Source organism: Aristolochia californica, unplaced genomic scaffold, assembly GCF_029961685.1.
Source record: "Aristolochia californica isolate CCGP_79_NKW_82.1479 unplaced genomic scaffold, dmAriCali1.0.hap1 SCAF_1, whole genome shotgun sequence".
Lineage (NCBI taxonomy): Eukaryota > Viridiplantae > Streptophyta > Magnoliopsida > Piperales > Aristolochiaceae > Aristolochia > Aristolochia californica.
This window is the reverse complement of record NW_027181770.1, coordinates 5,942,117-5,966,267: the sequence shown is the minus strand read 5'-3', so window position 1 is coordinate 5,966,267 and position 24,151 is coordinate 5,942,117. Positions and strand designations below refer to the sequence as shown.

The 24,151-nt window shown below is 38.2% G+C and overlaps 1 protein-coding gene across 1 annotated transcript; it reads right to left on the bottom strand.

Moving 5' to 3' along the window:
• Window positions 1-3,875: 3,875 nt before the first annotated feature.
• Window positions 3,876-23,285, bottom strand: LOC137945202 (acetyl-coenzyme A synthetase, chloroplastic/glyoxysomal-like). The gene is made up of 18 exons (XM_068790983.1): window positions 22,947-23,285; window positions 22,137-22,280; window positions 21,896-22,051; window positions 21,684-21,806; window positions 21,408-21,576; window positions 20,959-21,041; window positions 20,590-20,691; window positions 20,342-20,430; window positions 20,157-20,247; window positions 19,688-19,801; window positions 19,510-19,586; window positions 19,341-19,419; window positions 19,114-19,182; window positions 18,847-19,022; window positions 4,542-4,598; window positions 4,359-4,449; window positions 4,122-4,220; window positions 3,876-4,061 (listed from the first exon to the last, which is right to left on the bottom strand). The coding sequence occupies exons 1-18, from the start codon at window positions 23,283-23,285 to the stop codon at window positions 3,876-3,878; spliced, it is 2,244 nt and encodes a 747-aa protein (XP_068647084.1).
• Window positions 23,286-24,151: the final 866 nt, after the last annotated feature.

Genomic DNA, 24,151 nt, shown 5'->3' with positions numbered 1-24,151 from the left:
AAGGATACAACCAGTTGAAGGACTCAATTATCAAGAGACGTTTGTCGCGGTTGCCAAATTGGTTACTGTACATGTTCTACATAATATTTCTGCTATTCAAGGATGACATCTTCACCAACTTGACGTCAACAATGTATTCTTACATGGTAATCTTGATGAAAATGTATACGTGTCCCTACCTTTAGGTTTTGGACGAAATGGGGAGACTCAAGTGTGCAAACTCAGCAAGTCATTACACAGCTTGAAACAAACTTCTAGACACTGGTTTTTAAAATTTCCCACAACCCTAAAGACTGCTAGATTTCATCAATCAAATGCAGACTATTCATTATTCGTCCAATCCCACAAAGAAAGTTTGACAACAATACTTGTGTATGTTGGTTATGTGGTTTTGGCAGGTAATAATCTGCAACAAATTGAAGATGTAAAATAGTTATTATCCAAGCAGTTCAAACTTAATGATCTCGGCCAACTCAAATACTTGTTGGACATAGAATTAGCAAAGTCTTCAAATGAGATTTTCCTCTCCGAAAGGAAATATACTTTGGAGATATTAGAAGATATTGGATTTCTAGGTGCTAAACCTACAAGGTTCCCAATGGAGCAAAACTTGGCTCTTACACAATCCGATGGAGACCTCCTAAATGATCTTTCATCATACAAGTATCTTGTGGGAAGATGGATCTACTTGACCATTACTAAACCAAATTTGATTTATGTCGTATATGTTTTAAGCCAATTTATGGGAAAAAAAATATGTACACCATACTTTGAGGCAACACATAGAGTCCTTAAATACTTGAAACAAACTCCAAGACAGGGTATTATGTTATCCTTGACAAGTACACTCCAATTAATGTATTTTGTGATATAGATTGGGCTTGTTGCAAGGACACAAGAAGGCTAGTAACATTGTATTGTATATTTCTTAGACAATCACCCATTTTTTGGAAAACAAAGAAGCAAACAATGGTGGTTCGATCAATTACCAAGATAGAGTATCATTGTATGGCTACTACATATTGCGAAATTACTTGGTTGAATATTTTTTTGAAGGACTTAGAAATTAAACATACTCAGCCAGTCATGTCATATAGTGACAACCAAATTGCTCTACATATTGCCTTGAACCCGGTCTTTCATGAGCAAACCAAACACATCGAAATTGGTTGTTAGTTAGTTCGTGAAAAGATTCAAGCAGGCATGATTGAAACAGTACACATATGAACCAACAACCAAACTACAGACTTATTCACTAAGGTGTTGAGTTCATCCTAATTTGAGGTTTACTCAACAAGTTGGGTATCATTAACATACACTCCAACTTGAGGTGGAGTGTTGAATATAAACTTGAAGATTGAAGATAAAGACGGATCTTGTAGATAAGTAGGATTTGTATTTTTAATTAATTCGGGATATATCCCTTTGTATAAATTTGTAACCTAATAACATAATCTTATTTGAAAAATAAAGATTTGTTAGAATAAGCTTTTTAAATGTTCACTTGTTTCAGATCCTTTAAAAATTCAGTGTAATAATGTAACCATTGAGGACTCGAGAATCTTCTGTTGTTAGTGATAGGTGCTCGATAGGTGTAGTTCTCAATATAATTGTATTGTTTGATAATGAAGGAGCTTTTGGAATTAGTGTGTCGTGAAACAGAAGAACAATCAACTCAAATCTTACTTTTGTGGCTCCGAGGTGTTGAGGCATTTTCACAAATTCTATTCATCCTTTGCCTCCTTTCCTCTATGTCTTGTTGTGAATAAATTCCATCAATTAACCTTTGATTATGATATTGAAGAAGATATTTCTTTTTTAAGAAGATAAAAATATTATCGCCGAAATTATGCATCATTGTGGTTGAAATGTAATTGGTCGTTTGTCCAGTAGGAATTATTTTAATGTATGAGTTATTAGATAACATTTATATAAATTGGGCCCAAGTCATCCGCTTTTTACTCCATGTTTCATTCTTATTTTATCTTATATTATTTATATTTTCAAGAAAAATTTGACCCCTTAAAGCATGGTTCAACCCTACATTAGCTAGAACATTTCACACATTTAGTATCGATATTTAAATGTACGAGTAAGTTGAACTAGTAGTGACCTAGTCGTAGCCTATTCCATTGTCAACACTAAATTGGACTGATGCTAAAACGATTCCAATTTATCTACCCATGGCACATACTTTTTGTGCCAAAGAAACATATGAAACCCTAATTTTGCTTGCATGAAGTACCCAAGGAAAGTCCCAATCTTCTAACCCTTACCTAAAGTTTAAAGTATCCAAATGGAAAAACAAAAAATACAAACTCGCTCTAAGGCAAGATTAAGTCCTTTTGTTGCTAGTTCATTTTGCCTGGCTTACCCCCAGTTCGGCACTGACTTAGGTTAAGCTTACTTGACTTGGATGATTCGAGTCAAATTTTAATAATTTTGATCAGGTCCTGATACCAGATAAAAAATCATGTATAAATTGACAATGAGCTTATTAAATTATTTGAGTTAGAAAATGATATTATTGTCTTAAGTTAAGCTTACTTGACTTGGATGATTAGAGTTGGATTTTGATAATTTTGGTCTAGTTTGAATACTATATAAAAAACCATGTTTAAATTGAAAATGAGCTTATTAAAATATTTGAGTTAGAAAATGATATTATTGACTTAGGTTAAGCTTACTTGACTTGGACGATTCGAGACGAATTTTGAGTAAGAAAATGATATTACTGAAGTTAAGCTTACTTGACTTGGATGATTCGAGTCGGATTTTGATAATTTTGGTCAGGTTGTGATACTAAATAAAAAATCATGTTTAAATTGACAATAAGCTTATTAAATTATTTGAGTTAGAAAATGATATTATTGTCTTAAGTTAAACTTACTTGACTTGGATGATTAGAGTCGAAGTTTGATAATTTTGGTTAAGTCCTGATACTATATAAAAAAATCATGTTTAAATTGACAATGAGCTTATTAAAATATTTGAGTTAGAAAATGATATATTGACTTAGGTTAAACTTACTTGACTTAGGATGATTTGAGTCAGATTTTGATAATTTTGGTCAGGTCCTAATACTAAATAAAAAAAATCATGTTTAAATTGACAATGGGCTAATTAAAATATTTAGCTAGAAAATCATATTATTTAATAAGAAAAAATAGTTCTCGTTGTCATTAATTGGGGTTAGGGGGGTAAAGGTTATATTATATTATTTTATAGAATATTGACTTTATTGTATATTATTTGGCTCAATTATTTATATCTTGTTTTACATGTTGTTTATAATTTTTATTTACATTGAACAGTGAAATGGGCAATATGATAAAAAAAATTGTGTAATATAAGTAAATTTCATAAAAAAAATTAAAATTATGTAACTCTATACATACAAAAGCTTATAACAATGTTGCTATAATATCTAAATTTTTTAGAAAAATAAAAAATTCTTAATATCCAAAGTACAAATAAAAAAATTGACTTGACATTATATTTTTGGGTAGTCAGTATATAGTATAACTATTAATTTTTTATTTAATTTAATAAATAGTAAATAGATAATTGATGAAAATTATTGGTCATTTAAGTAAGAAATTTTGTTATATTTATTTAATTTAATAAATAATAAACAAAAAAAATAAACTGGTGAAATTGACACCTAGTTGTGTTTAGTAAGTATTGTGCAGAAAGGTAGTGACCAAAGTTTGGGGGCGTGGTCAGCAATAAGAGTTTCTGTCAACGATACTATTTCAGTTGAGAGGAACAGAGAGGCTTTGGCCTTAGTTCTCTTTCCTGTATTGTAAGACTTATTACCCTTTCGAATCCACTTGAGTGTCCATATCCACTTCACAATGATATTGAAAGGCCCGTCAATAATCGCTCAGTGCTATAAGCTGATCCACCACAACTGGATCGGCAAGTGTACTTGTATCTCCGAGCTCATCCAACTGCCTTGAAGCTATCTTTCTCAAAATCCTTCTCATGATTTTTCCGCTTCTTGTTTTAGGTAGGTTTGGCGCCCAATGAATTCTGTCTGGAGCAGCAAATGGACCAATCTGTAACAGTAAAAGATGGTTATGAAGTTCAACAATAAATAGGCAAGAAATTGGTCTTACCTGTTTTCGAACCGTTAATATGAGACTTTTCCGGAGTTCTTCACTGTAAGGAACACCCTCCACCAAAGTGACAAACGCATAAATACTCTGTCCCTTCACCTGATAATAAAAAGTGGAGATTCTTTACCCAAGAAAGCTGAGTTTGTTGTACCACAATCAGACTTCCAAAATAACCTAAATAGTTGATCAAACTGTCACTCGATGAAACAAGCATACAAGCTATAATAACCCAGTTACCTCATGCTCAACACCAACAACTGCACCTTCTGCACATTGGGGGTGTGAAACGAGAGCAGATTCTACTTCAGCCGTGCCAATACGATGACCACTGCACAAACGAATAATAAGAGGAATTCATCAAAAAACTTTTCATTCTATTATACAGCTCAAGGAAAATTTTACTTGGCACCAGGAAATCACCTGACATTTATAACATCATCAACCCTGCCAGTAAGCCAGTAACAGCCATCCTTATCCCTACAGCACAGATGAGTAAGACATCCATGTAAAGAAAAGAGGCAACAAAGTTAAAAATGTTGGCACGAGTTGTGGCCAATAAATCAGAGGATGGAAATCCTCTGATTTATCTTCCGAGAGAAATCAGTGGAGGAATTCCTCTGATTGATTCTCCGAGAGATTACAGGAGGAAAATCAGAGGAGAAATCCTAGTGAGAAAAATCAGAATGTATTGCTTTGTGTATAAATTGAAAGGATGTAAAATGTAAAGATTGAATTTTTTGAATATGCGATACCGAATTGGTGACATGGTATCAGAGCAATTACATTCAGATATGGATCTCTACCAAAATTATTCACTCGTAGAGCCACAAAAAAGGGCTTACACGTGAAAGGGAGTGTTAGGGAATAACCCCATATAGATTAGTGGGTACAAAGATCTTGAGTTTATTAGTTGAGAAAGAGGTTCCTAAGTTGGCTAGTCATTTAGGGATGAGCCATGGACCCAACTTAATATAGTATCAAAGCAGGAATAACCAATCGGCGACGACGCAGGGAGAAATCCCCTTAGCCAGTCCTCGAGTCGCTTCTCTCTGCCGCATATCGGCCTCACCACCGCCACTGCACACCAATGAACCTCTTTAGGCGCTGCTGGATTTTCTCCATCGGCCGCCGCGTGCAACACTGGCTCTGACGTACAAAATTGGGACATAAGCAGTCTTAAACCCTTCATCTTCCTGCGCCGTAGCTATAGAAGGCAAGCGGTCTGAAACCTTCTTTGGCGAACCTCTTGTCCCGACGTTGAAGCCTCCTCCATTTCCGAGAACTCCCGTCCTGAGCTATTTAAAAACCTGTGTCGCGGGGACGATGGTCTGGCGTGATTTAATTTCCTAACTTAGGATGCAGCAGTAATCGAGACCGGACCGGACCGGAAGGACCAGACTCATTGTCGGGACAACCAAGCGACCCAGACCGGATCAGACTCAAAGCCAAGGCAACCCAGCGACCCAGACCGGATTCAGCCGAGTCAACCTAGCGACCGATTAGGAAGATTTCTTGCGCACATCGTGGGTTCTATCGTGTCTTCATCCATGGCCAATACAAACTTCCAATCCAATGCTATCCTCGGATCTAATAGAGAGATTGACAACAACACTTGGATACTTGATTCTGGAGTAACGAAACATATGACGTTTGATGCGAATGATTTTTCTCAGACCTCTCCTCCTCGACGAACTAGCATTGCCAATGCTAATGGAGTTATTTCTTCGGTAATAGGGGCGGGAACGGTGATGTTGTCACCAACTCTACCATTATCTAATACTTTACTTGTACCTACTCTTCACAAGTTATTATCAGTAAGTCAAGTTACCAAAGACCTTAACTGTGTTGTGCTTATTTATCCTACATTTTGTCTTATTCAGGATATTCTCACCAAGGAGATGATTGGGTGTGGTACTAAGAAAGGGGAACTCTATTACATGGAAGATTTCAGCATGAGCCAAGCAAATCACATACAACATCCAAGTGACCTCAAAGTGGAACAGATTTGGTTGTGGCACTGTCGGTTAAGCCATCCTTCATTTGGTTATCTATAACATGTGTTTCCTTATTTATTTTCAGATTTGTCAAATCTAGACTTTAACTATGAAACTTGTATAGCTAAAAGTCATCGTGTCAATTATCCTTTAAGTATGAATAAGAGTGAAGTCCCTTTAGCTTTGATTCACTCTGATGTGTGGGGTCCTTCTCCCAAAAATATTGTCTTATTTTCGCTGGTTTATCATATTTGTTAATGATTGCACTCGAATGACTTGGATTTATTTGTCGAAACATAAGGATGAGGTCTTCCATAAATTTCAATCCTTTCATAAAATGATTCAAACTCAATTCTCTATTAGGATTCGAATTATTTGATCTAATAATGGTGGAGAATATGTGAATTAACATTTCTATGATTATTTCCAACATCATGGACTGATTTATGAAACTTCATACCCCAAGACTCCACAGCAAAATGGTATTGCAGAGAGAGAAAAAATCGTCATATTCTTGAAACGGCTTAAACTATTTTACTTGGAACTCATGTGCCTAGCCTACCATTGGACTGATGTTGTTGTTACGGCAGTCCATCTTATTAACTGCATGCCCTCCAAAGTGTTTGAGTTCAAGACTCTACTACAGGTCCTACCAACCTATGTTTCATTACCCACGGTGCGGAAACTTCCACCTCGAATTTTTTACTGCGTTGTGTTCGTTAACCTCCAAAAAACCAATGCACAAAACTTGATCCTTGTGCTATTCAGTGTCTTTTTTTGGGATATATGGTACATCAAAAAGGGTATTGATGTTACAATCCAACTACTTAGCGCACATATGTGACTATGGATGTTACATTCCTAGAAACCGATACTTTCAACTCTCTTGCCGCATCCAATTCTCCTCTTCTGGGGGAGACACGAGAAGAAGAAGAGCTAAATTGGTTGACATTTGACTGGTTCAAAAACACTAATACAACGATATCTTCGGGAATCTAATCCAGAGACTACCAAGAGACATTCTCACCAATGGCCAAATTAAGTACAATTAGGGTATTGCTATCTCTTGTAGCTAACCTTGATTGGCGATTACACTAGCTTGACGTTAAAAATATATTTCTCCATGGAGATCTTAAAGAAGAAATCTACATGTTAAGAATTAGACGCCCTAATTCTAAACTAACGAGAGCAATAATAATAATCACGAAAGAAAGGAAAAGCAAACACGAAAAAACAACAAGATTTATACAGGTTTGCCTCAAGGTGAAACTACGTCCTACTTATCACCACTGCAGTAATATACTATAAAGATGAAATAGTTTATAAGAGAAATCGCACACACTTACAAGTGTTTTCTCTAACCTCTCTTCGGCTACAACTCCAGCTCCTCGGTGATGATAATCAGCGCCCCCCCCCCACACCTAATGTAAAGAGAAAAACAATAGTTAATATATTGTGGACCGGAGGGGGCGGGGTGACCTTACCGTGAAGGTCGATCCGCGTATCGGCTCAGCGTAGGGCGTTGATTAGGATCCACAACTTAACAATCTCCCACTTGGAGACTAATCCATCATCAATATCTCGTCTACAATGGCAACAACTTCTCAATCCTTAGAGAGAAGTCCAACTGAAGTTGCACACAACTTCAGCTTCTCAATCGTAACAATCTTTGTCAACATATCAATCGGATTCTGACTTCCTTGAATTTTCTCAAGTGCTAAGACTCCATCCTCCAGAGCCGATCTGATGAAGTGATAACGCACCTGTATGTGCTATTTTTGGCATGATAAACAAGATTATTTGCTAAATGAATAGCACTCTAACTATCACAATATAACACATTTTTCCCATGCTTGAGACCTAATTCTTCCCAGAAAGACTGCAACCATATCATCTCTTTGTTGGCTTCGGTCACCAACATATTCTACCTCAGTAGTGAAAAGATCAACTATCTTCTGCAACTTAGAGACCCAGTTAACTGTTGTACCACCCAATGTGTATACATATCCATTGATATTCTTCCTTCCATCAATGTCTCCAGCCATGTCAACATTTACATAACCCTGTAATCCCAAGTCTGACTTTATGAAACATAAGGTTGAGTTTGCAGTGCCTCTCAAATACATGATAATCCACTTCACTGCTTCCCAATGTTGCTTACTTGGATTACTCATATATTTGCTCACAACTCCCATTGCATGAGCTATGTCTAATCTAGTGCACACCATGCCATACATGAGACTGCCAATAGCAGAAGCATAAGGCACATTGGTCATGTTGGCTCGCTCTTGCTCTGTAGAAGGTAACTGCTCCTTAGATGACCTAAAGTGACTAGCCAAAGGAGTACTTACTCATTTTGCATCATTCATATTGAATCTGCTCTAACACCTTCTTCACATATTCTTCTTGTAACAGTTTCAAGACATCAATGTCCCTAGTAATCTTCATCCCAAGGATTTGTTTTGCAGCACCCAAATCCTTCATTACAAACTTCTTGGACAACTCCCTTTTCAACTTTTCTATTTCCTGTTTGCAAGTACCCGTTATCAACATGTCATCAACATATAGCAGTAGAAGGATATAGGAGTCATCAAGCTTCTTCACATAATAACAATGATCTGCCTGGCACCTTAAGAAACCCTTACTACTCATAAAGGTGTCAAACTTCTTATACCATTGTCTTGGAGCTTATTTAAGACCATACAAGCTCTTTTGAAGTTTGTACACCATTTTCTCCTTTCCTTGTGTTTTGAAACACTGTGGTTGCATCATGTAAATTTCTTCCTCCAAATCACCATGAAGAAAGGTTGTCTTTACATCCAACTACTCTAAGTGCAAATCTTCATTTGTCACAAGTCCAAGCATTGTTCTATTAGTAGTGAATTTCACTACTGGAGAGAAAATCTCAGTGTAGTCAATGTCTTCTTTTTGTTGAAAGTCATTTACCACCAATCTTGCCTTGTACCGCTTGTTGCCATCATGTTCGTCTTTTATTCGGTACACCCATTTATTCTACAAGGCCTTCTTCCCTTTTGGTAGCTCAGTCAACTGCCATACTGATTGGATAACAATGAATCCATCTCATCCTTCATGGCCAACTCCCACTTGGTTGATTCATGAACTTGCATGGCTTCCTCATAATTCTCTGGCTCACCTTTATCAGTCAACAAAATATAATTCAGTGTAGGGAAGTACCTCTATGGTGGTCTGCTAGTTCTGGCAGATCTCCTGAGTTCAGTCACAAGAATGTTTTGATTTACTTCTGGGGGTATGTTTTCTTGGTCTTCCTAAGAAATATTCTCCGTCTCAACAACTGAAAGATCTCTCAACCGAATCACTTCAGACTTCTTGGCTTCATCATTTGCGCTCTCAGACTTTGTTCTCAACCTATCTTTATATAGGGCACCTTCATTGAAGATTTGGTCATCCCAGAAGCAATAACCAAACTCAGGACCACCATAGCCAAGAAATAAACATATTTTAGATTTAACATCAAGTTTACTTCTAACATCAAAATCAATGTGAATATAAAAAACAGAACCAAAAACTTTCAAAAAAGAAAGGTTTACCTCTTTGCCATTCCAGACCTCTTCTGGTATTTTGCAATCCAATAGTGTTGAGGGACCTCTATTGATCAAATAAGCAGTGGTGCTAATAGCCTCAGACTAGGACTTCTTTGGCAATCCCGCATGCAATCTCATGCTCTTTCAAAGTTTTATTCATCCTCTCTGCCACACTATTCTGTTGAGGTTTTCCAAGAATGACCTTCTTCATCTTGATTTCATTATCAGTACAGTATCGCTTGAAATCATCATCTATGTATTTTCCCCCATTATCTGACTGTAAGCACTTCCACCTTCAAATATGTCTCATTCTCAACCATTGCTCTTCATCTTTTGAAGGTATCAAAGACATCAGATTTCTTTTTTAGGAAATAAACACATACCTTTCTGCTTGAATCATCAATAAATGTCACATAGTAGTTAGAACCACCAAGGGAGGTAACAGTCGAAGGCCCCCACACATCTGTGTGAACTAACTCTAATTTTCCTGTCTTTTGCTCGTTTCCAGCCTTACAAAAGCTAACCCTTTCCTACTTGCCGAAAATACAACACTTCACACAAACTGTAATTTACAGTTTTCACCCTAGTAGTTTCCCTTTGGACTGAAGTACTTTTATTCCCTTCTCACTCATGTGACCGAGCCTATAATGCCACAAGTCAAAATCAGTAACAGCATCAGCAACTGCAACCATATCTCTGCAACTGGAAGTGATGTATAGAGTTCCAATTTTAACTCCTCGTGCAACAACCATGGCTCCCTTTGTGACTTTCCAGGCAACACCATTAAAAGTCACATTATGACCTTCATCATCAAGCTGCCCTAGTGAGATCAAATTACGCATCAGTTTTGGTACATGTCTCACCATGTGAATTTTCCACACAAACCTATTTGATATCCTCAAACTGACATTACCAATACCGACAATATTCAAAGGCTCTCCATCAACAAGATACACCTTCCCATGATCTCCAACAATATAATTCTCCATGATCTCACGATGTGCGATGGTGTGAAAAGAAGCTCCTGAATCAAACACCCAAGAGTCAATAGGGTTATCAACCGACAAGAGTAGAGCATCTTGTACCTCTTCAGTCACCGCATTCGTAGCATTGTTTTTCTTTTCATCCTTCTTCGGTGCTCTGCAGTTTTTCTTTATGTGATCAGACTTGCCACAATTCCAGCATTCCACATTCCTTCTGAAAACTTCCCTCTACCATTGCCCTTGTTGGAATTCCTCTCGAAGTTCATGCCCCTAATATCGACAATTAAGGCAAAATTAGATGTCGACGATTCTCCAAAGTCCTTTCTATGAACTTCCTCCGCAAGAATGGTATCCCTAACATCACTAAAAATCAACTTCCCGTTGCCTACAAAGTTGTTGACCGCAACCCTCGTAGGCACCCAACAATTTGGCAGAGACGCCAAAAGAATTAAAATACGAACCTCATCATCAAATTTAATTTAAACGGAGGTCAATTGATTGACAATCGTATTAAACTCATTCAAAGCGATTCCACTGATGTATTTTGTATCATCTTTAAATTGAAGAGTTCTTTTATGAGATGTACCTTATTATTTGCGGAAGGCTTCTCATACATATTCGACAGAATCTTCATTATCCCCGTTGTGGTTTTCTCTGACACCATATTGTGAACGACGTTATTCGACAATGTTAACCGGACTACTCCCACCACCTGTCTATCGAGGAGATTTCACTCATCATCTTTCATACCTTCTGGTTTCATATCCAAAAGTGGTGGGTGCAGTTTTTTACTGTATAGATAGTCTTTGATTTGCATCCCTAGTGCCGATCCTTCTCCGCCAGCCATTGCTCTTAATCACGAACCAAAGCTCTAATACCACTTGTTAGGAATTAGACGCCCTAATTCCAAACTAACGAGAGCAATAATAATAGTTATGAAAGAAAGGAAAAGCAAGCACGAAAAACAACAAAATTTATACAGGTTCGCCTCAAGGTGAGACTAAGTCCTGTTTTCCGCCGATGCAGTAATCCACTATAAAGATGAAATAGTTTACAAAAAAAATCGCACATACTTACAATTGTTTTCTCTAACCTCTCTTGGGCTACAACTCCAGCTCCTTCTCGGTGATGATAATCATAAAACCCTAATAGCAGCGTCCCCCCCAATATAAAGAGAAAACTAGGGCAACCACTTTACAAAAGTGATGTTAAAATACAAGTTCAGGGGTATTTTGGTCATTTCTTAGATTTTCAATATTACATTTTTCTCTTATAGTATGGCTATTAGATAGAAAATGTCTTATTTTATCTCTAATTAAATTTTCATTCAATTTAGACATGTATTTTAGGAGATATGTAATTTTGAGTATTGAGGGGCATTTTTGTCCTATTGTAAAATTTCACTTAAAACACTGATTATAAAGAAGCAGGAAGGGCCTTTTTGGCTCAGATTCCAAGGCAGCAAAACTGCCTCTCTTCCATAAATCCATTTTTTCTTCTATTTTCTCCACAAATCACCTATTTTTCATGGTATCAGTGCAGTAACACAAGTCTTGGGCAAGTTTCTTTGGATTTTGTGGATCTTCTCTCCATTTTAAGCAATCTCCTCAAGGTTTTCCCCACATTTTTGGACTGGTAGGGTAAAATTTTCATTTTTTCCCTTTTTCTGCCTATCTTAGCCTATTGGCTAATGATTACTGCTTCTATTTGACTGAATGTTGGGATTTAGAAGTGTTTAATGATCCCAATTTGAGGAAATTTCTCAAATCTGCCTGCGTCGTCAACCTAATGTTTGCGTCACCATCCATATAGCCTACGCCATCTTGATTTCTTGCAATTAGGTCATTCTTTCATTGATGTATGGTCTCAATTGCTAGAATTGATCACTATTGGTTCTAAATTCAATGAATTGGGTGCTGCATTGCCCTAATTGAATTTGGTGTGGGGCCCACTTGACTACGCAAATATTGAAATTTGGGGAAAATGTTTCCCTTTGGTTAATTGACGTTCTAGTGTACTGAAATGTGGTGTTTGGTGATATTTAATGGCTGATTCAAGCATACAGGTTGTTGTCCAAAGGACTGCTGAGAACTCAAATGTGAAATTCTCACAGTCTATTCAGATGACTACGATCCGATTGAATGGATAGAATTATGCAAATTGGTCTAGATCAGTTTTGATGTATTTGAGGGCTAGAAGAATGGCAAAATATATAAATGATGATCCCCCGGTACCTGTTACTGAAGATTGGGTGGCAAAAGATAATTTAGTAATGACCTGGTTAGTCAATAGTATGGAATCCAGATTTAGTGATCAGATTTTGCGTTGCAATACTGCTAAGGCAATGTGGACTACATTGGCTTCCATTTTGTCTCAAGAAAGTAATTTATCAAGGATCTATGAGTTATATGTGAAGTTCTTTAATATGAAGCGTGGACGTAGATCAGTGACAGATTATTTCACTGAGATGAGGGGCGTACTACAGGAGATTAGTACATTCCATCTTTTTACTACGAATGTTGAAGACATTTGTAAGAAAGAAAATCATATTCAAGTAGCCCGGTTTTTGGATGGTTTGGGGCATGAGTATGATGTTATTATAGCCCAATTGTTGGTTAAAGAGGATGTGACTACTCTTGAGCAAACTTTTAACAGAGTTCTTCGAGCTGAAAGTGCAGTTGTAAATAAGAATGAGTCAGGTGGAGCCCTCTCAGAAGCAACTGCTCTTAACCTTCAATCTTCTACTAGTAAGCCCGACGGTCAGTTTCATGGTGGTAATAATAAAGGTAGAGGTCGCTCTTACATAACCCGTGTTTGTGGCCGAAATGATCGGGGGGATCGAAAATGTGTTTATTGTGGTAGGACTAATCATATTTCTGAGAAATGTTGGGAAAATTTTGGTAAACCTACCTGGGCCAACTCTATAGTCACAGATAAGGATGCCTCCTCACACACTAGATCGTATGAGGAAATTCAACAGTTATTACAGCGACTGGGTCAACTGACTGCTTCATCTACTACTTCTCAGACTACCGAGACTCCTCCTTCTTCCTCACCAAGTGCCACGATGGCTAGTACAAGTATGAATGCACTAAATATGTCTCATTCCCCCTCTTGGATCATTGATTCAGGAGCCTCTACACACATGTCACGTATGCCCTCTCTATTTCAGTCCATTAGTCCATCTCATTCATATCGTCGAGTTACTTTAGCTGATGGATCCACCTCTCCCATTCAGGGGGAGGGTATAGTTTGCACTACTCCACAAATATCCTTAGATTCTGTTTTATTTGTACCTAAGTTTCCAGTTAATCTCTTGTCTGTGAGTCATATAACTATATCCTTAAACTGTTCAGTAACCTTTTATCCTACTTCTTGTGTTTTCCAGGACTTGCAGACGAAGAAGATGATTGGTTCAGGACATGAGAAGGGAGGGGATGTATCCGTTTCTCGAGTTGTAGCTCTCACTACTACAGATTCTTCTTAGTTGTGGCATATGCGTTTGAGACATCCCTCACCAGCTAAGTTGCGTGAATCTTTTCCTTCTCTGCTAGCCGATATTTCATTTGATTGCAAATCCTGTCAGTTGGGAAAGCATCGTCGCTCCAGTAGGGTTCCTAGCCCATTTGGTTTTAAGTATTTTGTGTCGTTCATTGATGATTTCAGTAGAGTCACTTGGGTGTATCTCCTGCAGGAGAAGTCCGAAGTATTTGATGTATTTCTCAATTTTTTCAATGAAATAAAAAATCAATTTGGTACACGTGTTCATGTACTTCGTACTGACAATGGTTTGGAATATCTTAACCATAAATTTTCAGTATTTTGTGATTATCATGATATTACCCATCAAATATCCTACCCTTATACACCACAACAAAATGGGGTGGTTGAACATAAAAATAAACATCTCCTTGAATGTTCCTAAATCTTTTTGGGGAGATGCAGTTTTAACCTCGTGCTACTTGGTTAATCATATGCCTTCAACTATTTTGAGTGGTCAAGTTCCACTTCAAGTTTTAAAACCCAATTGTAAATTGTTTGGTGTGGTTCCTCGTATTTTTGGATGTACCTGTTTTGTTCATATGCTTGGAACTTCGGTCGATAAGTTATCACCTCGGTCTGTCAAATGTGTTTTTTGGGGATATTCTCGTCAACAAAAAGGGTACAAATGTTATGATCCTGTTCGACGGAAAAAATATGTGTCAGCCGATGTGACCTTTTTGAACGTACTCCATATTTTTCATCATCTACTGAGCTTCCTATATCACCTGAATCTCCTTCAGATTGTCTTGTTCCTATTGCAGTTTTGGATATACCCGCGTCATCGAGTTCTTCATTGCCTCTTCGTGTTTACAGTCGTCGCTCTCGTACTCCTACAGTGCCTCCAGCAGTTACCTCAACAGAGTTCTCTCCTCATGATCTACCAGCTTCCTCATTGCTTGCAGATCTTGTTGTCTTTGATTTGGACCTGCCTATTAGTCTACGAAAAGGTAAACAATCTTGTACTTCTCATCCGATATCCAAATATGTGTCATTTGATTTTTTGTCCCCATCCTTCAAGTCATTTGCTATGTCATTGTCTACTTCTCATATACCTCGTTCAGTGCAGGAAGCCTTGTGCTCTCCAGAATGGAAACAAGCTATGGATGATGAAATGAGTGCTTTGGTGTCTCGAGGAACATGGAATCTATGTGATCCACCTGCAGAAGTAGCTATTGTGGAGTGTCGTTAGGTTTATAATGTTGATGGCTCTATTGAACGGTACAAAGCACGACTGGTAGCAAAAGGGTAAGCAGACTTTTGGAGTTGATATCTTTGAGACATTCTCTCATGTGGCCCAACTTACTTCGGTACGTATCTTAATATCTGTGGTTGTTAATAAGGGTTGGCCTCTCTTTCAACTCGATGTGAAGAATACCTTTTTATATGGTGATCTACATGAGGAGGTGTGTATGGAGCAACCTCCTAGGTATGTTGCTCAGGGGGAGACAGAAAAGGTGTGTAAGTTGCAGAAGGCTATTTATGGACTTAAACAGAGTCCACGGGCCTGATTTGAAAAGTTTAGTGATGTGGTACTACAATTTGGGTTAGGAGTCATTGTGAGCATTTTATGTTCGTACTTAAAAGGAAGAATGGTATGGTGATTTTGGTTGTCTATGTAGATGACATTGTGTTATTTGGTGATGATCTTGATGGTATTACAGAAGTTAAACAATATCTGGCCGCACATTTTCAGACAAAGGATTTGGGCTCTCTCAAGTACTTCCTTGGCATTGAAGTCGCTCGTAGCAAGCGAGGTATTATTCTTTCTCAGAGAAAATATATATTGGATATGTTACAGGAGTATGGTTTATTAGGTGTTAAACCTATAGACACCCCCCATGGAAGTTAATCATAATCTACATGACACCCAGGGTCCTACACTCAAGGATAAAACTCAATACTAACAGTTAGTAGGTAAATTGATCTATGCTACAGTTACCATGCCGGATATTTCATTTGTTGTGGGAGTTGTGAGCCAGTTCATGGAAAATCCTCAAAAAGTCCATTTAGAAGTTGCTCAGAGGATTTTGAAGTACTTGAAGGGTGCACCTGGAAAAGGTCTTTTGTATACTCATAATGGGAAAATTGATGTACTTGGGTATTCTGATGTTGATTATGCTGGGTGTAAGATGGATAGACGTTCTACATCTGGCTACTATTGTTTTGTTGGAGGCAACCGAATAAGTTGGAAAAGTAAGAAACAGACGGTTGTGGCTTGGTCCAGTGCAGAGGCCGAGTATTGAGCAATGGCTCATACAGTTAGTGAGCTTATGTGGATTAAGTCTGTGCTTCTTGAGTTTGGTTTTAAGTTACCTGACCCTATGGTTATGAATTGTGATAACCAGGCAGCCATTTTTATTGCCAGCAACCCCATATTCCATGAGAGGACAAAACATATCGAAGTTGACTACCACTTCATTAGAGATGCAGTTATGCAGGGGAAGGTGGTAACTCCTTATGTAAAGTCTTCCGACCAGTTGGGAGATATATTTACCAAGCCTTTGGGGAGACGTGAACATGTATCCTTTAGTGACAAGCTGGGATTGTTTGATATCTACTCTTCAGCTTGAGGGGGAGTGTTAAAATACAAGTTCAGGGGTATTTTGGTCATTTCTTAGATTTTCAATATTACATTTTTCTCTTATAGTATGGCTATTAGATAAAGAATGTCTTATTTTATCTCTAGTCAATTTTTCATTCAGTTTAGACATGTATTTTAGGAGATATGTAATTTTGAGTATTGAGGGGCATTTTTGTCCTATTATAAATTTTCACTTAAACCCTGATTATAAAGAAGCAGGAAGGGCCTTTCTGCCTCTCTTCCATAAATCCATTTTATCTTTTATTTTCTCCCCAAGTCACCTATTTTTCAAATGAAATTCCCAAATTGCCCTTAATGTAACAATAGTTAATATATCGTGGATCGGGCGGGGGCTCCGCCCCCACTCCCTTGGGAGGGGGGCAGCCAACCCCCACAGCAACCTTACCACCAAGGTCGATCCGCGTACTGACTCAATGTAGGGCATTGATTAGGCTCCACAACTTAACTCTACATGGATGTCCCGTCGGGATATTTGGCAAATTCGAAAGCAAGGGTGATGTGCAAGCTACAACGAACATTGTATGGCTTGAAGCAATCTCCTAGATCGTGGTTTGGGCAATTGAGTTTGGCAATGAGGAAATTTGGTTTTCAACAAAGTAACTCAGATCATACACTATTTTTAAAGCATCAAAGGGTTAAGATAACAGCATTGATACTCTACGTAGACGAAATGATCATTGCAAGAGATGATCCAGAAGAAATAGCAAGACTTCAAGAGCAATTGGCAACAAATTTTGAGACGAAAAATCTGGAAAGATCCAAATATTTTATGGGAATTGAAGTTGTTAGATCTAAGCAAGGCATATTCCTTTCTCAACGAAAATATAACCTAAATTTATTATCTAAAGTTGGACTATTGGAGTGTAAGCCTATAGATACCCCAATAATCCAAAACCATAAGCTTGGAGAATACCCAAACCAAATGCCAACAGATAAAGGAAGGTACCAGAGGTTGGTTGGGAAACTTATTTATCTCTCCCATATACGACCTTGTCAAGAGGATGGCCAATACAACCTAAAAGACTAGTCGTTTAAGTGCGGAAAGCCAACCTAATCAAGAGAGGTGGACTGGAACTACCTCTGCCACCCACCCCGCCCCTTACCGCTCCCCGTGGGATTCGAAGGCGGGACGTGCAGGACCTAGCTCTGATAGACATCGCCTATGCAATAAGTGTAGTAAGCCAATTAATGCATTGCCCAAGTGAAGATCATATGAACACAATGAGTCAAATTCTTCGGTACCTAAACTCCTCCCCTAGAAAAAGACTTAGGTTCTCAAGACATAATCACCTAAGGGTTGAAGGATATACAAATGCTGATTGGGCATGGAATATTTCAGATAGAAGATCCACCGTAGACTATTTTTACATTTATTGGAGAGAACCTAGTTACATGGATAAGTAAGAAGCAAAAGGTAGTAGCATTATCAAGCGTTGAAGCCAAGTTTCGTGGGACGGCTAAGGGTTTTTGTGAGCTTCTCTGGCTTCAGAGACTATTAACTGAAATTGGCTTTGCCCCAAGCCATAAGATGAACTTATTTTGTGATAACAAGGCGGTTATTAATATCTCTCATAATCAGGTTCAATATGATCGAACTAAACATGTGGAAGTATATCGACACTTCATCAAGCAAAACTTGGAGGCCAAGATAATTTGATTTCCGTTTGTTAAATTTGAAGACCAGTTGGCAGATATTCTTACAAAAGCGGTATGCAACAAGAATTTCGACAACTCACTTGACAAGTTGGGCATTAGAGATCTATATGCACCAACTTGAGGGCCTCCGAGAGAAATCAGAGGAGGAAATCCTCGATTGATTCTCCAAGAGATTACAGGAGGAAAATCATAGGAGAAATCCTCATGAGAGAAATCAGAATGTATTCTTTTGTGTATAAATTGATAGGATGTAAAATGCAATACCGAATTTGTGACAAAAAAGATAAAGTGAAAGGTACTGAGCAAAACAGAAAAATCAGAGGATTAAGAAGTGGAATGCAAAAAGCAGACAAGAAAGAAGAGCATATAGAGTTAGATGTGTACCGAATACAACCATCACCACTGAAGTAATACCCTGAGAATGGTTTGAAGTAAGTTGTTTCATATCTTTCATGATCACCATATAGAGTTCGGAATGCTCCAGGCCATGATTTTTTCACGCATAAATACCCGCTGCATTCACCTTCAATCTCTATACCTTTCTCATCAACAACTGCTGGCTGCATTGTGAACTCAAAAACACATAAAAGTTAACAACCAAATGGCAAACAGTTAACTATATCAGAAAATATTTAATCTGTCCACACATGCCTGGATTCCAAAGAATGGAAGAGTAGCAGAACCAGGCTTCTGTGGCCACGCACCTGGTAGAGGAGTAATCTGGTCAGAACAAAGAAATGTAAAAAACTTCAGCAGCTACCACAATAAGATAGACATCCCTTTAACACTTAGACATAAAGAATAATCGCAAAACAATTGTGCAAATTAAATTGTTTTAATTTCATGATTAAGCATAACAAGCACGAGAGAAAGCTAACCATGAAGCCTCCTGTCTCAGTTTGCCACCAGGTATCAGATATAGGACAGCGTGAATCTCCAACAACATTATAATACCACCTGTAAAAGGATAAGAAAAACGCTAAATATTTCTAGAGTACTGGAATAATCTAAACTGCTCCACAGATAATAGCCTAAGAGGCTAGCTACCTCCAAGCACTTGGATTTATAGGTTCTCCAGCACTTCCAAGAATACGTAGTGATCTACGGGAGTAACGACTAACATACTGCACAGAAAACAATAAAAACTATAAAAAAATAATATTTTGTGAGAGTAACACATTCCTAATGTAGTAGTATTCCAGAGATTACTAGAAATGTTTCTTACCTCATTGCCATCTCGAATGAGGGAACGCACAAGGGTGGGAGCTGTATAGAATATTGTCACTTTGAATTTGTCAACAATGTCCCAGCAACGACCAGAGTCTGGATAGTTTGGGGCCTGCCAAACATGTGCTAGATTTATTCACAAGAATATGGATTGATAGTGAACCATGGCAAAAGGCTCTGAAAATTGTAATGCTGGTCATTACATATTAATGATGGAATCAATACTCTCTTAAGAAAAGTAACCATTCTCTTTAGATGAGAATAACCAATAAAGAATTGATCATACACATGACGGCATAGCCAATGGGTCTTGGGCCTCAATCTTAAAGGCAAGGAACTGCCAAATCCTCATGTCCACACTCATAGTAAATTTTTTGTTCCATTCAATGTTAATTTGCCTTCAGTCCCAACCATTTTCACATCACAAAGCCACATTATTTTAAAATGAAAAGGTTTGATATCACTACCCCCTCAAAAACAACAACACTAGCACCATTTAGCAGAGGACCGTACGTTACATAACTGTGTCCTGTAATCCAACCACAATCAGCAGTGCACCTGAAAGTCAGAAAGGATCATTGTACAGCTCTCTGCAGCTATTAGGAGATGGTTTAACCAAAGATCAGCATTAGACCATGCGAGACAAGCATACCAGTATATATCAGATGGCTTGTAATCAAATCCATACTTAAAGGTTGTCGCTGTGTATATCATGTATCCACCTGTTGTATGCAGAACACCCTGTGCATGAATACAAGGATTGGATGCAAAATCATATTAGGAGGTACCCATTAATAACAATTAACATGTAGGCAACAGCCTTATAGCATGCATGAGCAACAGTTTCTGTGAGTCATAAAAGAACAAAGAGAGAGAACAAGATATGAATTAAGGAGATACCTTCGGCTTTCCAGTGCTCCCACTAGTATACAAGAGAAAGAGAGGATCTTCCGCGTCAACCCACTCTACATCGCAGGTTTTCGGATATTTTGGAACAGTATCCTGGAAGATTAATCTAGATTTTGAGCATGGATGAAATAAAATGATCACATATATTAGTTATAGCTATCAATTCTTAATGTCGCATCGAACAAGACTCGCCATTAAGGCCAAAGAAATTTCCCTTCTTAATCATTTGAAGTTCTTATCAATTTCACAATCACGAAGAAACTGGAGCAGAAATGTTGCTATTGAATTGCCCCGATTTCAGGCAAAGACACTACAACAGCTAAGTAAAAAGAAAAAAGGATAAGGATTCAAGTTTTCAACCTGCCACCAAACATCTCTTCCCGCCTGCCATTTTGTTGCTTCCCTCTTCATAACAAGCTCGTTTTCATAGGTCAAACACACTTCTGAACAAGGGAAAATATGTGATCAGATAAAGATGTCCTCCAAAAATGAGATAAAAGAAAAAAGGATAACAAACAACTTTATTTATAACAAAAGATACCAAAACATATTGATCGGTACACATTAAACTGAAAAACTTTTGCCAGATATGAGAAATTGATCGCCATTAAAAATCACAGGCTTATAAATGACAAAGGAAAGCATTTGTTATAAGAAAACTGTATCTTTTACTTGTTTGTATTGAACAGAATGGGTAGGAAAATGATGAGCTGAAATTGACTTCTGTCAATCAAGGGAAATCAACCAACAAAAAACATCAATAGCAAAGTGTCCTTAGAAAATTTAAGTGAAAGTTATAATTCACACACCTACGGAGATGCCTTCTTTGGATGATTGAACCAATGCAGCATCTACGATATCTTTGAGAGGAATAACCTTAGGACCCCTTCGAACAGCATTGCAGGTTATAACTGCCTTTGGTTTGCAATCCATTATTCTTTGTGCAAGGGAATCAGCAGAGAATCCAGCAAATACAACCTAGAAGACCATTAAAGTAAAACCTAAATTTTCTGTTACATGACTAAATAAAAAATAGTAATAATAGAAACATCAACAAAGAGGAACATGGCTGTTTGATCAATTACCGAGTGTACAGCACCAATGCGAGCGCAGGCTAACATTGCTACAGGCAATTCCATTAGCATAGGTAAATAAATTATAACAGCATCTCCTTTTCCAACGCCAATATCATTCAAGTAGTTTGAGAGCTGTTTCCGCCGTTGATGTAAAAAATCAGACTTCAAACTTTATACACAATAAGTTCTGAATTTTAGGTAATAGATTCTAACTTAAGTACCTGGCAAACTTTCACCAAGAGCTCGGTGTAGGTCAAAGCCCCATCATGGCCTGGATCATTTCCTTCCCAGTACAATGCAATTTTGCCACCATTTCCAGCTTCAATATTTTTATCCAATGCATTGTAGCATATGTTTGTGATACCACCCTTGAACCACTGCTAGCAATATATAGACATTTATGAGGACTCCTAAAATAGGCATATAGCTCATAAAAAAGTTAAAAATGATCGAACATCTCACTTCAATTTTCACGGTGCCCTTCTTAACATCTAGATTTTCAGTAACGACTTGTTCACCCCATTTCTTTTTCCAATAAAACTCCGTAGCTATCTCTGACCAGAAACCAGCTGGGTCCTCGATCGATCGTCTATACAGCTCCAGATACTGATACAGGGCGCTAAATCAGTCAGCGAATTGCGATAACCCATAAATTAGATACTGATAAAGGGCATTAAAACAGTCAGCGAATTGCTATAACCCATAAATCTGTGAAGTTTGAGTCCAAATTCAGTGTTTCAAGGAACAAGCTTCATTAATACGAAAAGTTGGACTTTCGTAAAAATAGATACAAAGACACGTATTACCGAAACCAGATCAAAATAGAAAAAATGTCAGCTTTGTGGCAAATTTCAACACTACATCTACCAGAAGCAAGAGTAAGTACGCTTACATAAATAAGTTAATGGAAAGGTTCAGAGCAAAACAATCTCGTTGAAAAAAATATCTCTCATATACAGAAAAAACAAATCATTACCGGAAAGATATGAGGAAGTTTAACGCAGATAACAGAGGAAAGAGTATAGATATAATAACAATAAGCTTCAGGCTGCAGAAAGTTGCTTGAGAAACACCAACCGAGAAAGCGCAATAGCAATTTATATAGGATAAGTAGATAACACAAAACGGCAAACAGTCTTCCTCAGAGTCATCTCCCTCCAGAAAATGAGAAAAACAGATAGCGCAGAAGCATAACGTAAACCGTCTGTACTACAAGTCAACAACCAAAACAAAATGAACTTTACGTCAGGAATCCTAGAAAGTAGAAATCACCTTCTCAAGCGAAGAAACAAGAGCCTGTCTCGAGAAATCCTCGCTCGGGCAAACCAGATCGTTCTCCTTGGAGGAGAGCGCCTCTCCAAGAATGACAGCGTTCAAATGGTCCATCTTCCCAGCACCGGACGAGAGGACGGCCATTGAATCGACGTGTCGTAGAGGATCCGACCCGGTCAGCTTCCACCGAGGAACTACGGCAGCCATCAGTCCCAGTCGCCTCGGAGAGAAATGCTGTCTCCACGCACCAGAAGCGCGCAAGGTTGACACGCAGATTCCCGCACCTCGGCATGGAGCGAAATTCGGAGACGCGATTTGAAATTGACAAAATGGGGCCATCTTCCAGTTCTATATTATATATAGCTCTTTAACTACTTAACGATTTCGAGACGGACGAAGGGAAATCCTAATGAACGACGACGACGACCTCTCCACGACTCCAATGTTTCCGATGGATTCACTGGTTGCACTAGAAGTCGATCAGTTGTCACTCGTACTTGTCACTTGTCTCTGTATCCGTTTCGTTGTTTTCACATCACTTCAGTTTTCCGACGGCCGTTACTAGTTATAGGCTCAATGCGCGTCAACGAGTCGATCTGCTTGAACGGAACCGGGTTGGGGAGTAAAATTCTAACTGGGACGTGATTTCTTAGCTTAACAGGTCATAACTCAAACTCGGAGCTTCACTTCAGTGCTTTAGTGGTAGAAAAAGGATGGAAGTTTAGAAAAAAGGGTATAGATGACGAAACTCAAATAGGGAGGATTGAGGCAAGTCTAGAGTTAGTTCAAATATTACATGTTACCTAATGTCTAGTAACGGATTTACTTTGGAAGTATTGACCACGGTTTCCTCACCTGTCACTCAGTCTGATTGAATTGGAATTCCAAGGAGGTGAGTGTCAGAATGGTTTTGTCTACTCTTGTAGGCGGTAGTTTTTCACACCTAACAGATCAGTTTGTTGGGTGTATTGGCTAATCGTTGTCATGGTATCAAAACTGGGTACACCACGTCCCGCATTCGAATCTCGTGAGAGTCGCGTTCTAATCCTGTGAGAGGCAGTAAAAAATGGGTGGGGTGGGTGTCAGAGTAGTTCCGTCCACTCTTGTAGGCGGTAACTTTTCCACCCAACAGATCGGTTTTTTGGGTGTATTAGCTAATCGTTGTCATGGTATTAGAGTTGGGTACACCACGTCCCGTATTCGAG

Bases quoted from the DNA above. Each gene is read 5' to 3' on its own strand.
- LOC137945202 (XM_068790983.1), bottom strand. From the start codon at position 23,285: ATGGCCCCATTTTGTCAATTTCAAATCGCGTCTCCGAATTTCGCTCCA. The intron at 19,023-19,113 runs GCATGTGTGGAC...TTCACAATGCAG, and splicing joins TTCCATTCTTTGGAATCCAG to CCAGCAGTTGTTGATGAGAA. The intron at 4,062-4,121 runs GTAAGACCAATT...TTACTGTTACAG, and splicing joins TATTAACGGTTCGAAAACAG to ATTGGTCCATTTGCTGCTCC.